The sequence below is a fragment of the Haliotis asinina genome, chromosome 6, assembly GCF_037392515.1.
Source record: "Haliotis asinina isolate JCU_RB_2024 chromosome 6, JCU_Hal_asi_v2, whole genome shotgun sequence".
Classification (NCBI taxonomy): domain Eukaryota; kingdom Metazoa; phylum Mollusca; class Gastropoda; order Lepetellida; family Haliotidae; genus Haliotis; species Haliotis asinina.
Genome location: NC_090285.1, coordinates 4,704,910 through 4,722,135, shown reverse-complemented (window position 1 = coordinate 4,722,135; position 17,226 = coordinate 4,704,910). Strand labels below are relative to the sequence as shown.

At 41.2% G+C, this 17,226-nt stretch overlaps 1 protein-coding gene across 1 annotated transcript; it reads left to right on the top strand.

The window, feature by feature from the left end:
* Nucleotides 1–1,369: 1,369 nt before the first annotated feature.
* LOC137287430 (cytochrome P450 2J6-like) lies at nucleotides 1,370–13,828 on the top strand. The gene is made up of 4 exons (XM_067819700.1): nucleotides 1,370–1,786; nucleotides 10,437–10,961; nucleotides 11,433–11,873; nucleotides 12,108–13,828. The coding sequence occupies exons 1-4, from the start codon at nucleotides 1,456–1,458 to the stop codon at nucleotides 12,284–12,286; spliced, it is 1,476 nt and encodes a 491-aa protein (XP_067675801.1). The 5' UTR covers nucleotides 1,370–1,455; the 3' UTR covers nucleotides 12,287–13,828.
* The last annotated feature ends 3,398 nt before the right edge of the window (nucleotides 13,829–17,226 follow it).

Genomic DNA, 17,226 nt, shown 5'->3' with positions numbered 1-17,226 from the left:
AGCAAGCAATGTGCCTGGATATGAGCTCCATATCAGCAGACTATTACTATATTTCTATATTACTATTATAACTAACTCTATTCCCCTTCCCTCTCTGCTACCCTCTGACCTCTACTGAACCAAATACCCGCAATGCCCCTGACAGGTTATACCCACTAAATGAGTTGATTGCCAACTTGGGCGCCCAGTGGCATGGAGTAGCTCCTTCCAAGGCGAGCCATAAATCATGACAAAAACACGAGTCTTGTGGAGTGTATAACCTGTGTAAAGCTGCACGGCGCACTGCAGCTAAGGTTCAGGGGAAAACTGAGTTATGACCTAATTAGTTAAAGCAGCTTTTAACAGTATTCCGCTTACATCACGTCGTTGGGTGAAAGAAGCGTGGTGCAGACAAACCTAGAAACGAACTTATGACAAACCAGGATCCGAAACAACATTCATAGGTTTCATAGGTGTGCTCAAGGGACGCAACTCTACACCGCGAATAGTTGCAACTTAGAGGACTGGATCACATGTCATTATGACACTATCACAGAAACAAAGTACATTGTTCACACGTGAAAAAATGAACGTCCTGTATTTACATCAGCTATACACAAGAAACTCTGGATTCATATATGTACCCTATTACCGAATACAGATGCATTATCTGCAAAAATGTATATTAGGCAGTTGTTATACACACTCCTTAATGGCTTATAAAATGATTTGTGGCACATTGTTGTCAGTATATGGGACATCTGTTGGTCAAAGTTTGAGCAAATTCATCAAAGTAAAGATAGCAGTTATTACACACGATTTGCTCATTGACGCCTAACCGATCCTTTAAATACCCCACCCCATAATGTTATCAGTATAATGGACATGTGTGTGCTAAAAGTGTGAGCAAAAAGGCAACTACAACGCCTTTACACAGTTAATCCATGTTGATGTCAACAGACATGTGCAAAGTGTCTCTATTTTATCCTGAATGCACTAGTCACAGAATGTTCATCAACTAACTCATTCTTATGTAACAGCTACTTTACATATAGAAACGTAAGCTATATTTTCAGTGTAAAGTAGGGAATGTAAACAAATTCAAGGCTTCTGGAAATCACTATTGAGCTTACTTTATGAAACGTGCCCAAACAACCACAGTGTTTATTTCATTTAGTTGGAAGGCAAATATATACACTGACAGTGTGTTGCACCTATCCGTAACTGTGCAATCTATTCCCTTCACATACCTTATTTGGTACTGTCTGTGAGTCACACTTTGGCCACTTGACACATGTACACGTACAAGGCAGTGTGCATGACATATACGCTTATTGGCTGACTCACTCTGCAAACATTGATAAGGGCCGTTCTTTTAAATCAGACAGTCGTGGTAATACGCCACTCGACAGTTGTACTTCGTCTCGCTCTCTCCAGTCAGCTTTTACACAGGTTGGAAACCAGCGCACAATCATCATGTGGGATTTTGGATTTACAACAATTGCCTTATTTCTGGTCGTGGTGCTGGTACTGTTATGGTTGTCAACGAGGCGAGCACCTGGACTTCCCCCTGGCCCCCCTCTCCTTCCGTTCCTGGGGAACGCCCTTTCAATGGAGACTGATTCCCGTGTTTTGTTTAAGAACCTTCAACAGAAGTATGGCGACATTTTCAGTCTGTTTGTCTTTCACAAGCCTGTCATCGTCCTCAATGGCTACAACGTCCTTAAAGAAGCCATAGTCAAGAACGCCGACGTCTTCTCCGACAGGCCACACACATTTTTGACTGATTTCTTCGCAAGGAGAAAAGGTGCGTTTTCTTTAAATTTTAGCTGAAGTAAAGGTGTTTTGAGAGTGGCTCTAAAGATTGGACCATGACAGCCACGACAGCCATAATGAAAACGTTAATAGTGCCAGTAATCGCCATTGCTGAAACCATCGTCAAATCAGGTACATTGTAAGCAGTTTGTGTTTGGTTGTGTCTTGTACCTTTTTATATTGCATTGTGGTGAAAGTGAGCGTTTGTGTGTACACAAACACAGAAAAGATGCATTCAATGTTTGCTAGATGTAGGCATTGCAAAAACCGAATTCCATATAGTAAGTTTACAGAGGGCATCTGAACGAAAAAAACAGGGTGTTTAACGACACAATGTCACGCGTTTTCGATAGTATTTTCGTCTATGCTATATCACAATGTCACGATTTTTTGACAGTATTTTGGTCTATGCTATAGATATGTGACACAAGTTTCCTACTGATACAATAGAAGACTTATTATCCCTGCGACTTGCCTAAACTCGATAATTGAAACTTGTAACAAAGTTAAGCCTGGCCCAAGTAATTTTCACGATGTGGTCGGTCACACAGATCGGCCAGTGATCATATACAGAAACATGAAGTCTGACAGGCTTGTTGGACAAGTTCACCCCAGAACCACCGCACGGGACCCACAGTGACCATAAATGTCTGTAGGAAGGATTTCAAAGCCATAAACTTGTTTGTGTGCAGAGTTTACTAGGAGTCAACAGCTCGTTAAAGGGTATTAATTACCAACATCAATCACGGTGATGGACAAGTTGACACTAGTGGTTTTAATGACCACTGACCGATATGTGACCCGCCAACAGAGGGCTATGGATAAAAGCCCCCCTGACTGAGGGCCAGACAGAACTGAGCTTCTCAGCCGTCCTAACAAGACGTACAGGTCGGTTCGCCGGCCTGACCAGTACCTGGGTCATATGGACTGATAACTTGTTGTAGATACTGTTTATATATCTCATGTAACCAATAAAGTCGCTGCTATTGAGGACCCCCCCCCCCCCCCCCCCCTCGGCGTCCGTCATTTGGTCGTGAAACCTGGAAAACCTGACTGGAGACTCGTGTAGTGTTACACGAGGGGAAGTCGTCCCTGCGGAAGTGGTGCCATGATCCGGATCTGGAACTTCTAGGAGTCTTACCAAATGGCAGAACTAGGGGACTTTCTTCAAGGGATAGCAAATCCAATAACTGGACAGCTGAATCATTTGACCAAAGCCTTTGGTGCACATGGGGTAGCACAGATAATAAAACCGTTTGATGGAGAACAAAAGAAATTTAAAGAATGGATAAATCTGTTGAAAAGTATGCAGTCTTGTCAGGTGTGGTGAATAGACAAGTCAAACTAATCGCATATCAAGCTAGTGTAGGGACTGTAAGTGACTTCATGCAGAGGTACTTTACGGACCACCCTGAGGCTGCATGGGAAGCAGAAACATAATGAAAGTGTGCAAATGTTTGAGGAGAGACTATTGAACATGGCCAGTGAGGCATATATTGACTTAGACAAGATGGCGGCAATGGTGCCGCCATTGAAAGGCAGTTGGTAGGGTTTTTTATAGACGGGTTGAGTCACAACTACCTGAAAATTAAAGTCATGCGGGAGAACCCAGCTAATCTGGCGACAGCAGTAATCGTCGCTACAAATGAGCAAAACATTATGGCTCTGCGTGTCGGAAGGAACAATGCAAATGAAACTCATGACAGACAAGTTGAGCCAATGGAAGTAGATCACTTCCGACCCCGCCCACGTTGCCTCAATTGCGGCCGAGTAGGCCATAAGGCGCGTGACTGTCGAAGTCGCCCTCAACACCGGGTCAATGCAGTGTCCAGGGGTAATACGGACACACCGGCAGAAAGACTTTGCTGGTCATGCGGGAAACCAGGCCACTTCAAACGTAACTGCCCCAAACACTGTCACCAATCACCACGGTTAAACTAAAAGAGCAAGATTGTTTAACCACATATTCTATCAATCTAGCTGGTAGACCTAATTCTTGTACAGTGAAGATAGGAAAACACAGATTTAGGTGTCTCATAGATTCAGGTGCAGAGGTCTCAATTATCCACAAGAGGGTTTTTGATCTAGTTAAAGACAAATTTCAATTAAATAAGAACAAAGTAGCATTACAAGCGGTAAATGGTAATTCTCTAAATGTTGAGGGCAGTGTTACTGTTGACTTCAGTTTAAGGGGTAAGCCGTAAAAACACACGTTTTATATAGTCAGTAACATGAACAGAAATATTGTCTTGGGACATGACTGGTTAACAGCAGCAGGGGTCAGAGTTTATTTTGATCTGGGTAGCCTACGAGTAGGAAAAACCTACGTTCCATTAGAGGATGATGTTCACATCTCGTCTATTATACGCTTGGCTAGAGACACTATTATCAAGCCTCAAAGTAAGAGCCTTGTCAAGGCAAAGGTCAAGAATGGGACACCCTTCAAAGAGAATAATGTGTATCAAGCAAAAGGGACTGACAGTAGCTACTTAGGCAATGAGCCAGGACTACTAGTAAGTAACTCCACAATCAAACTGAACAAACAAAGGGAAGTGCCTATGATGATCGTAAACACAACCAATCACACGTACAGACTTAAGAGAGGGGGTATCCTTGGTACACTGACAGATGTGCCATCAACTAACCTTGTGACGATCCCTCGGGGTCTTAAGAAAGAAGAGCCAAGTGATGTTGACAGCAAAGATATCAATGCCCCTGATGACCTCTGACAACCCATCCAAGCAATCGTATCTGACAACAGGGATCTGTTTGCTAAATCTGACTTGGACCTTGGCCATACGGAGACAGTCACCATGAAGATAGACACTGGTAGCCACCCACCAATCAAACAGAGACCTTATCATGTGCCCCTGAACAAGAGGCAAGTAGTGGACAAAGCCGTTGATGACATGTTGCATGACAACATTATTCGACACTCCTGGTCCCCATGGAGTTTTCCTATCGTAGTTGTGGATAAGAAGGACGGGTCAAAAAGATTTTGTGTGGACTTCCGTGCGCTGAATAAGGTCACGAGACCCATTTCGACGCCTCTGCCCTTGAACAATGACATCTTGACACAACTGGGACATTCCACATGTTTCACAACATTGGATTTGAAGTCTGGGTACTGGCAGGTAGGAATGGACCCCCAGGACCAGGAGAAGACAGCCCTTGCCTGCCTCGTGGACTCTTTGAATTCTCCGTGATGCCTTTCAGGTTGTGTAATGCAACCTCCATCTTCATGGAACTGATGAACAAAGTCTTAGAAGGGATGGACACCTTTGCAATCGCTTACCTCGATGATATCTTGATCTTCTCCCGGACGCAAGAGGAACACTTGGAACACATTAAGATGGTTTTCAAGAGATTATGTGAGCACTCGCTGAAACTCAAACTTTCAAAATGTGCCTTTCCTCAAAGAGAGACCAAGTATTTGGGTTTCACCATCAACTCTAACGGGATCAAACCAGATGAACAGAAAGTAAGGGCCATACAAACCATGGGAGCCCCCACGACAGTAGAAGAGGTAAGGAGTTTCATTGGTATGTGTAGTTACTACCGGCGGTTCATCCCAAATTTTTCCAAGATAGCAGAACCAATTATCAAACTGACCAAGAAGTTTCGGTGGTCTGAAGATTGTCAGCGAGCACTTGAGTTTCTCAAAGAAAGTCTCACTGTCGTCCCACTGTTGACATATCCTGACCCAAACAAACCCCATACGTTGTACATGGATGCCAGTGATACCTGCATCGGAGCCTATTTAACGCAAATGTGCCACGAAGAGACAGGTGAGGTCGAAAAACTCTTCCATTTTCTATCCCATAAGCTCACGGATACCCAATGTTGCTGATCAACCATCGAAAAAGAGGCATATGCCATCCACTATCCCCTGCAGAAATTAGATCATTACCTCCACAATGCACAGTTCAAGATCAAGACAGACCACCAACCATTGCGTTATATGTTGGAATCACCAATGCAGAATCGAAAAGTGGGCACTGGGGATAAGTGGATACAACTGTACTGTTGAGTACATTAAAGGAGAAAACAACACCTGTGCAGACCTGCTGTCACGAATACCTACTCAATATGATGATGTTCAAGCTGGCAATTCAGAGGTTGAAATTGTCAGGGTTGACAACAACCTCCAAATCAATGTTTTCAACTCGAGCAAATTCAACGTTAAGGACTTCAGTCGAACCTGAAGAAGCCCAGCCACTCCCCAAGATGGACACAGACATTGACATGGTGGTGGAACAAGGTAAGGATGATGACATCCAAAATATCAAGGAGCAGCTTGAGACAGGTACTGACAGCAAGGCCCAACTCAAGAAATTTCTGATGATCAGCGGAGTAGATTAAGTGTTTCGAGTCAATAAAAGGGAAGTGCTATTGGCCAAACTTGTCCAAGGAACTGTACCAGTACGTATCAAAATGTGTCACATGTCAAAGCCGATCCATGAAAAGTCAGAGACGTCCCCTACAAGAAACGGAAATACCTCCCTACCCTTTTGCAAAGATCAGCAACGACTTGTCTGGCCCATGCCCAACTACTCTCTCGGGCAACAAGTACATCATCAGTTTCGTCAACCATTACTCAGGATGGCCTGAGGCCTTCGCGGTCCCTGATAAAACTGCAGCCACAGTGGCCCATCAGCTGATAGAAGAGATATTTCCACGCCATGGACGCGCAATGGAAATTGTGACTGACAATGGCACAGAAAACATCAACCACACAGTGAAGGAGACTCTAGAGCCTTTGGGAATACATCATGTCCAAACGTCATTCTATCACCCCCAATCAAATGCACGAGTTGAACGATTCCACAGGACTCTCCACGATGTCCTAGCCAAAAAACTTGAGGACTCCCTCACGACTTGGGACCTCTATTTGAACAAGACAGTGGCAGCCATTAGATTCTTCACATCTCCGAATCTTCAAAGTTCTCACCCTTCTTCCTCCTCTATAACCGAGACGTAGTTTGACTAGTTGACAATTTGCTGAAACCCCAGAGGAAGTACACAGGAGAAGAGGAACACAAGATTACGCTACAACAACAGAATACATCCTAGACCAATACCATCAAGATAAACTAACTGGTGCAGACAGCATGTTTATGAAGTTGGATAAGAAGGCTACTGGACTGGAGTACACCTTGAGCAATCTTGAACAACAGTTCGCCCAGTATCATCAGCTTGTCAGACCAAAGAGATCCTTGTTGCCTTTTATCGCTGATGCCCTAAGTTTTCTGTTTGGTACCATGTCTGAATCAGACCTAACTGCAATCAAAAAGGGTGCGAACAATTTAGCCAGAAATCAGAAGGTATTAACACATGTTATTCATGAAGGGCTTAGCATATTGAATGTATCTAGAGTGTCTACCAATAAAACAGTCATGCAATCAATTCAATTATAGACAATCTTCATCAAGTTGATGAAAATATAGGTAATGTAACTGCTCAGTTGTATCAACGCATTGACAGGTTAGAATGGGCAACTTCTATGTATCTCAAGATAGAATTAGTCATCGAAGAGCTTTGACAGTCTCTTCTGACACTCATGTCCTACATCGAACATGTCTGGAATCAGTTAAGCATTCTTTCACTCGGACATTTATCACCACATACCGTCACGCCGAGCGAACTACTGGTCCTCCTAAAGGATATCCAGAATAACTTACCCGCTTGGTTTACTTTGGCAACCGACCCGGAGGATAATTTATGGAACTTTTACCAGACATGTTCAACAGTCTTGTATGCTAATAAAATTCTAGTTGTCACGTCTTTTCCTCTTCTAGATCTCACTGATCGCTTTGAGGTCTATACGATCCATAACTTGCCGATGCCACTGGTATTAAGTAACAATCCACATAACACTGACAACAGCTTAGTTGCGAGGTACAAACTTGAATCGACCATAATTGGCATTAACGTAGAAAGCACCAAGTACAAATTGCTTGAAGGTTGAGAACAGTGTACTTGCACCAGCCCTATGACAGGATATTGTCATGTTGTCAGCCCTTTCTATCCTGTAAATTTTAGTCAATTATGTGTCATTGCACTGATCACTAGGAACCGCGATAAAATAAAAAGTAGATGTAGTTCTGAAGTGAGCCCAAAGGCGATATTACCAATGGCTCACTATATAAATAATGGTCAGTGGATTGTCACTACTGTAGATGTGTTGGACTTTACTATAGTATGCAGGCAAAATATCGAACATCCACGAACTGTTAGAGTAACACCCCCTTATGGCCTCGTACAGTTAATGTCACATGCTCCGGATCCAATGACCATCTTATACTGATGCCTTACTATCATAATGAGACTAAAATTAAGGTAAAGAACTCGTGGATTGATATAATTAAGTTACCTAACATCTCAGACACATTAATCTGGGTACCTTTTCACTCCACGTTCAAGAACACCACAGGACTAAACTTGCCTCCGCACCTGAAGGATTTACAGTCTGTGCCTATGAAGCATCTTATTAGAGAACTGTCACTGGTACATAACTGGGATGGGAATCTTGAGACGGGAAGTTGGAAACGTAAGGCTCTCATAACATTCGGTATTGTCATTACTCTGGAAGTCATCACAATGATTATCCTAGGCATAGTTTATAGACCCTGGTTCGCCAAAACGTTGAGACTTGGTTGACACTGTCAAACCACTCCAGACTTAGAGATGGTGCCAATTGGCGTTGACTAAGCGGATAGCTTCGGAAGAGAGCAATTACCCTCTGCACCATTGGTGTCAGGAAGAATGATGGAGGGACCAGTGAATGGCATCCTACCGTTGGTGGTACGGTCATTGTACCCAGGTCTGGACACTACGCAGACACAACGAACCTAGACGCGAATAGACGACATCCAGACAGAATCTATGGACAAAGACACAACGCAAAGCAGAATCCACAGACGATTCACGACTTGTACAACCAATCACCTGAAGATCCAGGAACTGATCAGCCAATTGTGCATCCTGTTGAAGAGACGTATTTGGATTATTCACAGGAATAATGCTCGGTGGATGGTGGCGAGTGTAACAAAGTTAAGCCTGGTCCAAGTATTCACGATACGGTGGGTCACACAGATCGGCCAGTGGTCAAATACAGAAACATGAAGTCTGACAGGCTTGTTGGACACGTTCACCCCAGGGCCACTGCACGGGACCCACAATGATCATAAATGTCTGTAGGAAAGATTTCAAAGCCATAAACTTGTTTGTGTGCAGAGTTTACTAGGAGTCAACAGCTCTTTAAAGGGTATTAATTACCAACATCAATCATGGTGATGGACAACTTGACACTAGTGGTTTTAATGACCACTGACCGATACGTAACCCGTGGACTATGGATAAAAAACCCCCTAACTGAGGGCCAGACAGAACTGAGCTTCTCTGCCGTCCTAACAAGACGTACAGGTCGATTCACTGGCCTGACCAGTACCTGGGCTATATGGACTGGTAACTTGTATATACTGTTTATATATCTCATGTAACCAATAAAGTCGCTGCTATTGAGGATAGCCTTCACAGCATTATACAGCTGATCCGTACAAATACAAATTCAATATAATGTTACGAGTGTGTATTTCCTGTATATTTTGTTATTAATTCAGTAATAATTATTATTGGGTCACGATGCTTAGTGTTTTTGAATATCAAATATGATGGTTCACATTTCGTTTTAATAGCTGGTCAACACTTTTATAATTCTTGTTTTCCGGAATTTACCTGCTCCTAGTTTTCGATGTTTACTTTCGGGAGACTTATTCTAGGGCATTCTACAGTGTTGGCGATGTTCGTTTGTGCCCATACTTTTGGGAAATGACTTTGTAAATATACATAAATGCTGGTTGTTGTGCGGAGGGGGACAGTCACACTCACATTCATTCATATTTGCTGGAGTTACTGCCACGCTTACCCGTCAACGCCATTATCTGCTGTCGCACTGATCCCTGTGTTGACATTCTGCCATAATTGATTCTCTCTCACACCAAGACTTTGGGGAGTTTGCTATATTGTATTTTGTGACCCACTGACTTAGATTTTGTCTCTCTTGAATTGTACCTAAAATCTGCATTGTTATATTGACTTGTGACTTTGTATACCTTACTCTCGTTACATATCAATATAGAATTTGAATGTAAACAACTTGTCTTTGTTCTGTAACAATAACTATAACATAATAGCATTGCCTGTAGCTACAAAGATGTTGATGGTAAGATTCACCCCCCTGCAATAGTGCTGTAGCTTTCAAAATAGGCAAAACCTGAGTACGTGAGGTGGCAAAGATCAGACTGAGATCCGTTATGAGTACATGTAAAGTTTCCTCCAGTTTCCTCCATCATTGGTATATTCCAGAGTAGGCCCAGAACCTTACTCGATAATCTTGTCTCACAGTCTTAATATCGTAAGCAGGTCACCGCCGTCCTGAATTGAGTCTTAACAGAAACAACGTGATTCACATACAACACTGTTCTACAAATGTCTATAAACATACATACATACACACACACACACACACACACACACACACACACACACACACACACACATGCATACATACATACATACATACACTGCCATTTATGCTACGTCATAGAGCTGAATTCTATTTCACTGTATTTTCCAAACAGGAATAATCGGAACCTCCGGGGACTTGTGGCATGAACAGAGGCGTTTTGCTCTCAACACTTTGCGAGAGTTTGGGGCTGGAAGAACCATCATGGAGGACAAAATACACGAGGAAATTGCACACTTTGTGTTGGCCCTGGAGGAACAGAAAGGCCAAGGTTTCAACATAGAGCGTTTAGCGCAGAATGCCATATCAAATATTATCTGTTCCATTGTCTTTGGCAAACGTTTTGAATATACCGACCCTGTCTTCGTCAAGTCTCTGAAAGCACTGGATGATTTTTTTAAACATAGCACAGTAACTGGAATACTGAGCGTTTTTCCTTTTGTGCGATATTTGCCTGGTGACCCATTCAAGTTCAGGAAAATAATGGACAGCATAGATCTTGTGAAAAATTTGCTAATTAATCCTTCCATTAAGAATCACTTAGAGGATCACGATGAGGAAAATCGGGACGACTTCATCCATGTGTACTTGAAGGAGATGCGACATCGCCAACAGAAACGAGAAACAACGACATTAAACTGTAAGTGTGTTTTATTATCTGAAGGCAATCATGGGATGTACATTATTTATTTCCACGACGGAGAGGTCTGCTGGATGCTTACTTTTAAAGGGTTTCTTTTTCTTTATTTGTACAAACATATACCTAGTGTATCATTTTAGATAAGGGTGTAATGAATTTGGTATATATATACATAGCTATTGCATTCAACAATCCATATTGTTTAACATACATTATTTTTTTCATTTGGCCTTTGATTTTAAATTTGATCGAGAAATTTGTCAAAAAGCATTATTGGTTCTGGAAGCATCTCATAATTTGACAGACTGAGGAAGCTGAGCTTTCTTTTAGAATCTTTAAGTGAAAACATGGCCAATTCTGTTACAGTATTTTCACATTTCCTCGGCGTGTAATTGTTGTGTTTCCGGTTTTATATGGGTAAGTTACATCTGTCATTTGAACTTAAACTAAAGATTACATTCATGTTTGCAGCGGAGAATCTGGCGCAGACTATTTATGATCTGTTCATTGCGGGCACAGAGACAACGTCCACCACAATACGTTGGGCGCTGGTCTACTTCCTGAACTACCCGGATGTACAAGAGAAGTGCTTCCAGGAGATTCTGGAAAACGTCGGTCAGAGCAGACTACCATCCATGAAAGACAAAACGAACCTTCCTTACGTGGAGGCCACCATTATGGAAACCTTGAGATATGGTAATATTGCTCCTGCTACTATCCCGCACACAGTTCCACAAGACGTACAGTTCCGAGGATACACCTTCCCGAAAGGCGTCACAGTCATGTTGAACCTTGATTCCGTCCTCCAAGACAAGGATGCATGGGGAGACCCACAAAACTTTCGGCCTGACCGTTTCCTTGATGGCGAAGGCAAGATTGAGAAGAGAGAGGATTTTATCCCATTTTCTTTGGGTGAGCTACATATGTACAATAAATATCATATGCAACAGACCTGTATGCACATACATACATACATACATACATACATACATACATACATACATACATACATACATACATACATACATACATACATACATACATACATACATACATACATACATACATACATACATACATACATACATACATACATACATACATACATATGGTAATAGAACTGACGTTTTGTTTACATATTTCAAGGTCGAAGGGTTTGCCTTGGAGAAGCAATGGCCCGGATGGAGCTCTTCCTCTTCCTCACCACCATGATTCAGAAGTTCAAGTTCGTCCCAGTGAACGGGGAAAAGCCTCCAATGGATGGAATGTTGGGTTTAACATATGCGCCATGTGAATTCCTACTAAAAGCTATCCCCCGAAAGTAATACTGTTTGGATCATCACAATGTTAACAAGAACACTATGCCCAGATCCTCTCTATACTGATGACGATCCATGTTAGAACTGGTCTTCAGTAACCCAGGCACAATTGCGTAGAACGATGCTTATGATCTTGATCACTGGAACTTAACTGGAACCTTTCCGATAAATTTTTAGCTTTCTGGAATCATCAAACTCTCTTATAATCAAAAACACACTGCTTGTGGTGCAAGAGAAACATGAACATATGCAATACATATGAATAAAGGCAAGATGGCAGAAAGTACAAGCATAGTTTACTACATAAATGCAACATATATTATTCAGTTTTTTCTCACTTTTTAGCAACTAGGTTTAAGTTGTTTGCTTCAGGAATATGCTTTATACGTTATTACGTTAGGGAAAGATATTAAGCATTTAATGGGAATGTATTTATTTCTTTGTTCAGTAAAAGCTTCTCATTTGAATAAATGATGAAAATCATCTGCTACAGCAAGTGATCTATATAGACTGCAGGTTCTGTTTTGACGATCAATGCCATGGCAACGGCCAACTTCAACATATACGTTACGGTTACAGGTTTTGTATTTTAAAACTGGTAAATATACATAGGCGGAAAGAGGAGATAATTTTCTAAAGATTTTTAATGTATCTGTAGTAGAAACCTTCAGGGCTGTTGTCTATCTCAGCTTTCCAACTTCGGTAAAATTGACCCTTTAGGATTGATTCTACCTGAGAAGTTAACCACTGGTATTAAATATTTACAGGGTTATAAAGCATATACGATAGCACCCTGGATAATTATCTAAATCAACTTTGATGATTTTTGGAGTTGTTCCAACATAATATAGCTTATACCAGTAACAGATTACCCTTTGAGCGACTAATATATATATAATTCGTACACCCCACCCAGGGGCAGAATCATCAAAAAAGGACAGTGACATCTACATACAGTAGTATTATAAACGAAATACATTGGCTCATATCAATATCTGGGAAGTTACAAAGACTCACAGATGTACATCCATTATTAGTAAGGATAGTACAAACGATTTAATGGTAGCATACATATTTCAAACAACAGTTAAAAATCTACCATTAATTACATTGTTGAGTAGCCCAACCCTCCAAACATTATCGAACGCTTTTGCTACTTTTATAGTAATTGGTTGAGCATATTCATAACAAAGGTGTTATCTTTTGTTGAGTGGACATTTGTGAAACCCGTCTAGGCAAGGAGTAATACGTTAATGTTTCATAAAAAGTGTTAAGTCTGTTATTCACAATACTTACCAATCAGGCTACCGAATCTGATGAATGTCGCATTTGGTTCATATGCGTTTGGGTCCATATGACTTATCTCCCTTTCTTTTTGTAGACTTTACTTTGTGTAAACATTTTCGAAAGTTCTTTAGCCTTATGCTTTTGCTTTCCTCGAATCAGTTGATAAAATCAATTTTTATATTGCTTGATATGCTTGTTCATGCACTTCTTATACTCTTTAGAACATCAGCTGCATTCAGCTTTATAAAGAGATGTTTTGCAGTTGGAGTATTTGTGTTTTGATTTAATAAAATCACTACGTTAACGTGAGTGTACTGCAAGCGAAGGGTGTTGATCAGATAATATTGTTACGACAGGTGAGTGTTCATGTACGACTTTCGATTGAGTGCTTACTCCTGCTCAGTGATGACGTGCTGCTGGCGAGTCATGCTGAAAGTAGGCCAAGTGATGATGTAGTGTAACCAAAAGATGTGCTGTAGCCAAGTGATGATGTGCTGTAGCCAAGTGATGATGTGCTGTAGCGACTGATGATAGTACTGTAGACAGGTGATGATGCAGTGTAGTCAATGACAGTCCATGTCTAAATCTAAATCAAGCAATCCAAGTCTTTGGATGTTGATTATGACGGGAATATATTCTATATCACTATGAACATATTTCATATGATATTACTTGAGGACATACCATTATCCAAGGGGTACCAAATGACATTTTACAAATATTATACCCCAATGTGTGTGGTGACTCATATCTTGTGTACCACATTACCCACATATGTGAAACTTTGGATGTGGCTTTACTAAAGATCCCATCACAATTAAATGGTAACTTTAGAAACATTAGACATTGAGACTATAGTTTAGGCTCACTACTTTTTTACATGTCCTCCCACAACTGTCATAGAGCGAAGATGATCGTAACTCCCATACTTTAACATAGACTTACGACTGTCGTAGCGCTACAATCGCTTTGAGTAACGAGGCCCTGGTCTTTCAGTATGATGGCCAGGGATCGAACCCGACCCTCCGAGTACATGCACTAGCCACTGGATCGTGGAGGCGGTCTGACACTGACATAAACACTCAACAAACCAGCCTACCATTTCGATGATTACACAATACCATTTAGAAAGTGGTCAGATGTAACATATGTTCTATTTAGGATAACACTTTCTTAGTAAAGTACTTCGAATTCTTTTTTGTGTTGACTTCATACGGGATTCGAACCCACACTCTCAGGGTCAGGTATCCAATCGTTAGCATGCAAAGTCAGCCACCTGACCCACTCAGCCCCCAAGACTTAAACAAAAATGAAACTCGAAACAACTAGTAGTCTAGACTGCGGACCTTTCTGATAAGTGTTAACTGGCACGGCTCGACCAGCCGATAGCTATGATCACACAATGTCATTTAGAAATTGGACAAATGTAACATATGTTGTATTAGGAATTACACTTTCTTAGGAAAGTACAAAAGTAATTCTATCACTTTTTCTGGAGTTGAGCCCTATTTAGGATTCAATCCCACTGTAGGTAAGGTTCAGGATGCGTGGAGGTATAAACTACGTTAAAACCGCTTTTAACAGCAATCCACGTATATCACGTTGTGTTAAATTACTGTCAAAGGAAAGTGTAAAGTCATGCAGAGCTCAGGCATAGAGCATTTTAGTGAAAGGGACAGACGTGGTTCTTGTAAACCTGCAAACGAACTTGTACAAACCTGACACAAATCTACACTGAATATTAGACTGGACTACGTCTGATTATGATGCTATCACATAAACAAAGTAGTAGTATAGGGAATAGGGGTACGAGCTCACAGAGCAAATCGCCTGCAAATTCGCATAGCTCGTGCCCCTATTCCCTATACTACTAAAGTATATATGTTGTTCACATCTTGAAACATGAACACTGCCATATTTATATCAGCTGTACACAAGAAACTCTGATTCATGCATGCACCCAATTAACGTTCTGCATCGGACTATAGACAGCAGATATTTCTTACACACTCTTTGTTTAATGGCCCTTAAATGATCCATAAAATGACTCGCCCCACGCTGTTGTCAATATATGGGACATCTGTAAACGCGAACATTTTAGTCATATGTTGTCCCCCATTACTGACTGTGCATGTAGATGCGTAATCCAGACCAATGTGAAGGTAGTTTAAAGACTCTTGAACGACCTGTAAAAACGTCTCCAGCATATAGGACATCCAAATCTGAATGTGAGTATCACATGCATTTGAGACAAAAGAAAACATTTTACACACCTCTTAGTTGGTAGCTGATAATACAATCTGCAATATGAGCAGAGATGCAAGATTAAAGAACAAAATCAACATAAAAAGATTAATGTTACTAAAACAATTTTAATCCATTGTAATCAATGAGAGGCGCATATATGTAATAAAGGCATTAATTCTCTTTATCATAGTGGTTTTTGGAATGATTCACAGCACCGAGGTTTGTACTTGAAATGTGGCTTCAGCGGCAAATGGTACTTTTTTTTAAGTGTGGCGTTTCCTTTGGTCACCATGACCGGCCTATAAAATAACCTTTGTTGTAGAGGTATTACACAATGTCACCAAGACCTGATTCAATGTGCCCGCACCAAGCTACAGAGACACGTCCTTGCGTTGTGACTAAAATTTTGCAGGAAGAGACATAGGGTATACACAGACAACAGTCTGTATTGAAGACGGTGTGTAGGAGAGGTGTTCACGAGGTGAAGATATGATCTGGGGACTAACTTATGGTGGCTGATTAGGGCCATTGCTTTCTTACCTTAAAATCTGGCGGTGACAAAGCGAGAGAGCGAGACAAGAAAGCGATAAAGTGATAGAGAGAAAACGATATAACCGGCGAGAAAGCAATATAACAAAGTGAGGAAGCGATATAACAAGGCAAACAAGCAATATAACGAGGCGAGAAAGTGATAGAGCAGTAAAGCGAGAAAGCGACATTTACCCTAATTCTGCCCTGTCTGCACATGTCGTTTTGCCTGGTATCACTTAATCCAACAGGAAGCTCAATCGCCATTTCTTCTAGTCGCACAGACACAAATTGCATATGCTGTGGCATTTTGTAAGTAATCTTTTAACTTGTCCAGACAATACTCCAACAATAACTCCAGAAACCGTTAGTGTTTCAGTTGAAATGAATGAGTGTTTTTTAAATCCTGTGAAAAGGATAACAATCATTAATGTTAAATCACTAGTTATACCAGGATTAATTCCTGGCTTACATTTCTTTCTTGTCATTTCCCTTGTTAAATGCCACCATTGTTATCTCATCTTTAATGCCTGGATGAACAATCCCTGGTTTCCATTTGCCCATCCACCCCACCAATTTAGTGCTAATTAACTGCAGTCTTGCCTTGTTATCTTAGCACATTTGTTTGAAATGGCTTTTCCTAGTTTCTTCATACACCTGGTGAATGAATAAGAATTTACTCCTGTTCCACAAATACAGAAGTATTTTTCATGAGGTATTTTACTAGTACTTTTTAATCCTTGGGCTAAAGATACACATTTGCCATCACGCCATAAAGAGAAGTATCAGAAAATGAGACAATACCCAAAGCCTTAACAACCAGTACATTCCCTACTCCCCAATGTTACTGCGGTAACAAGGTGACCAACAGGATCGTGTGGTCA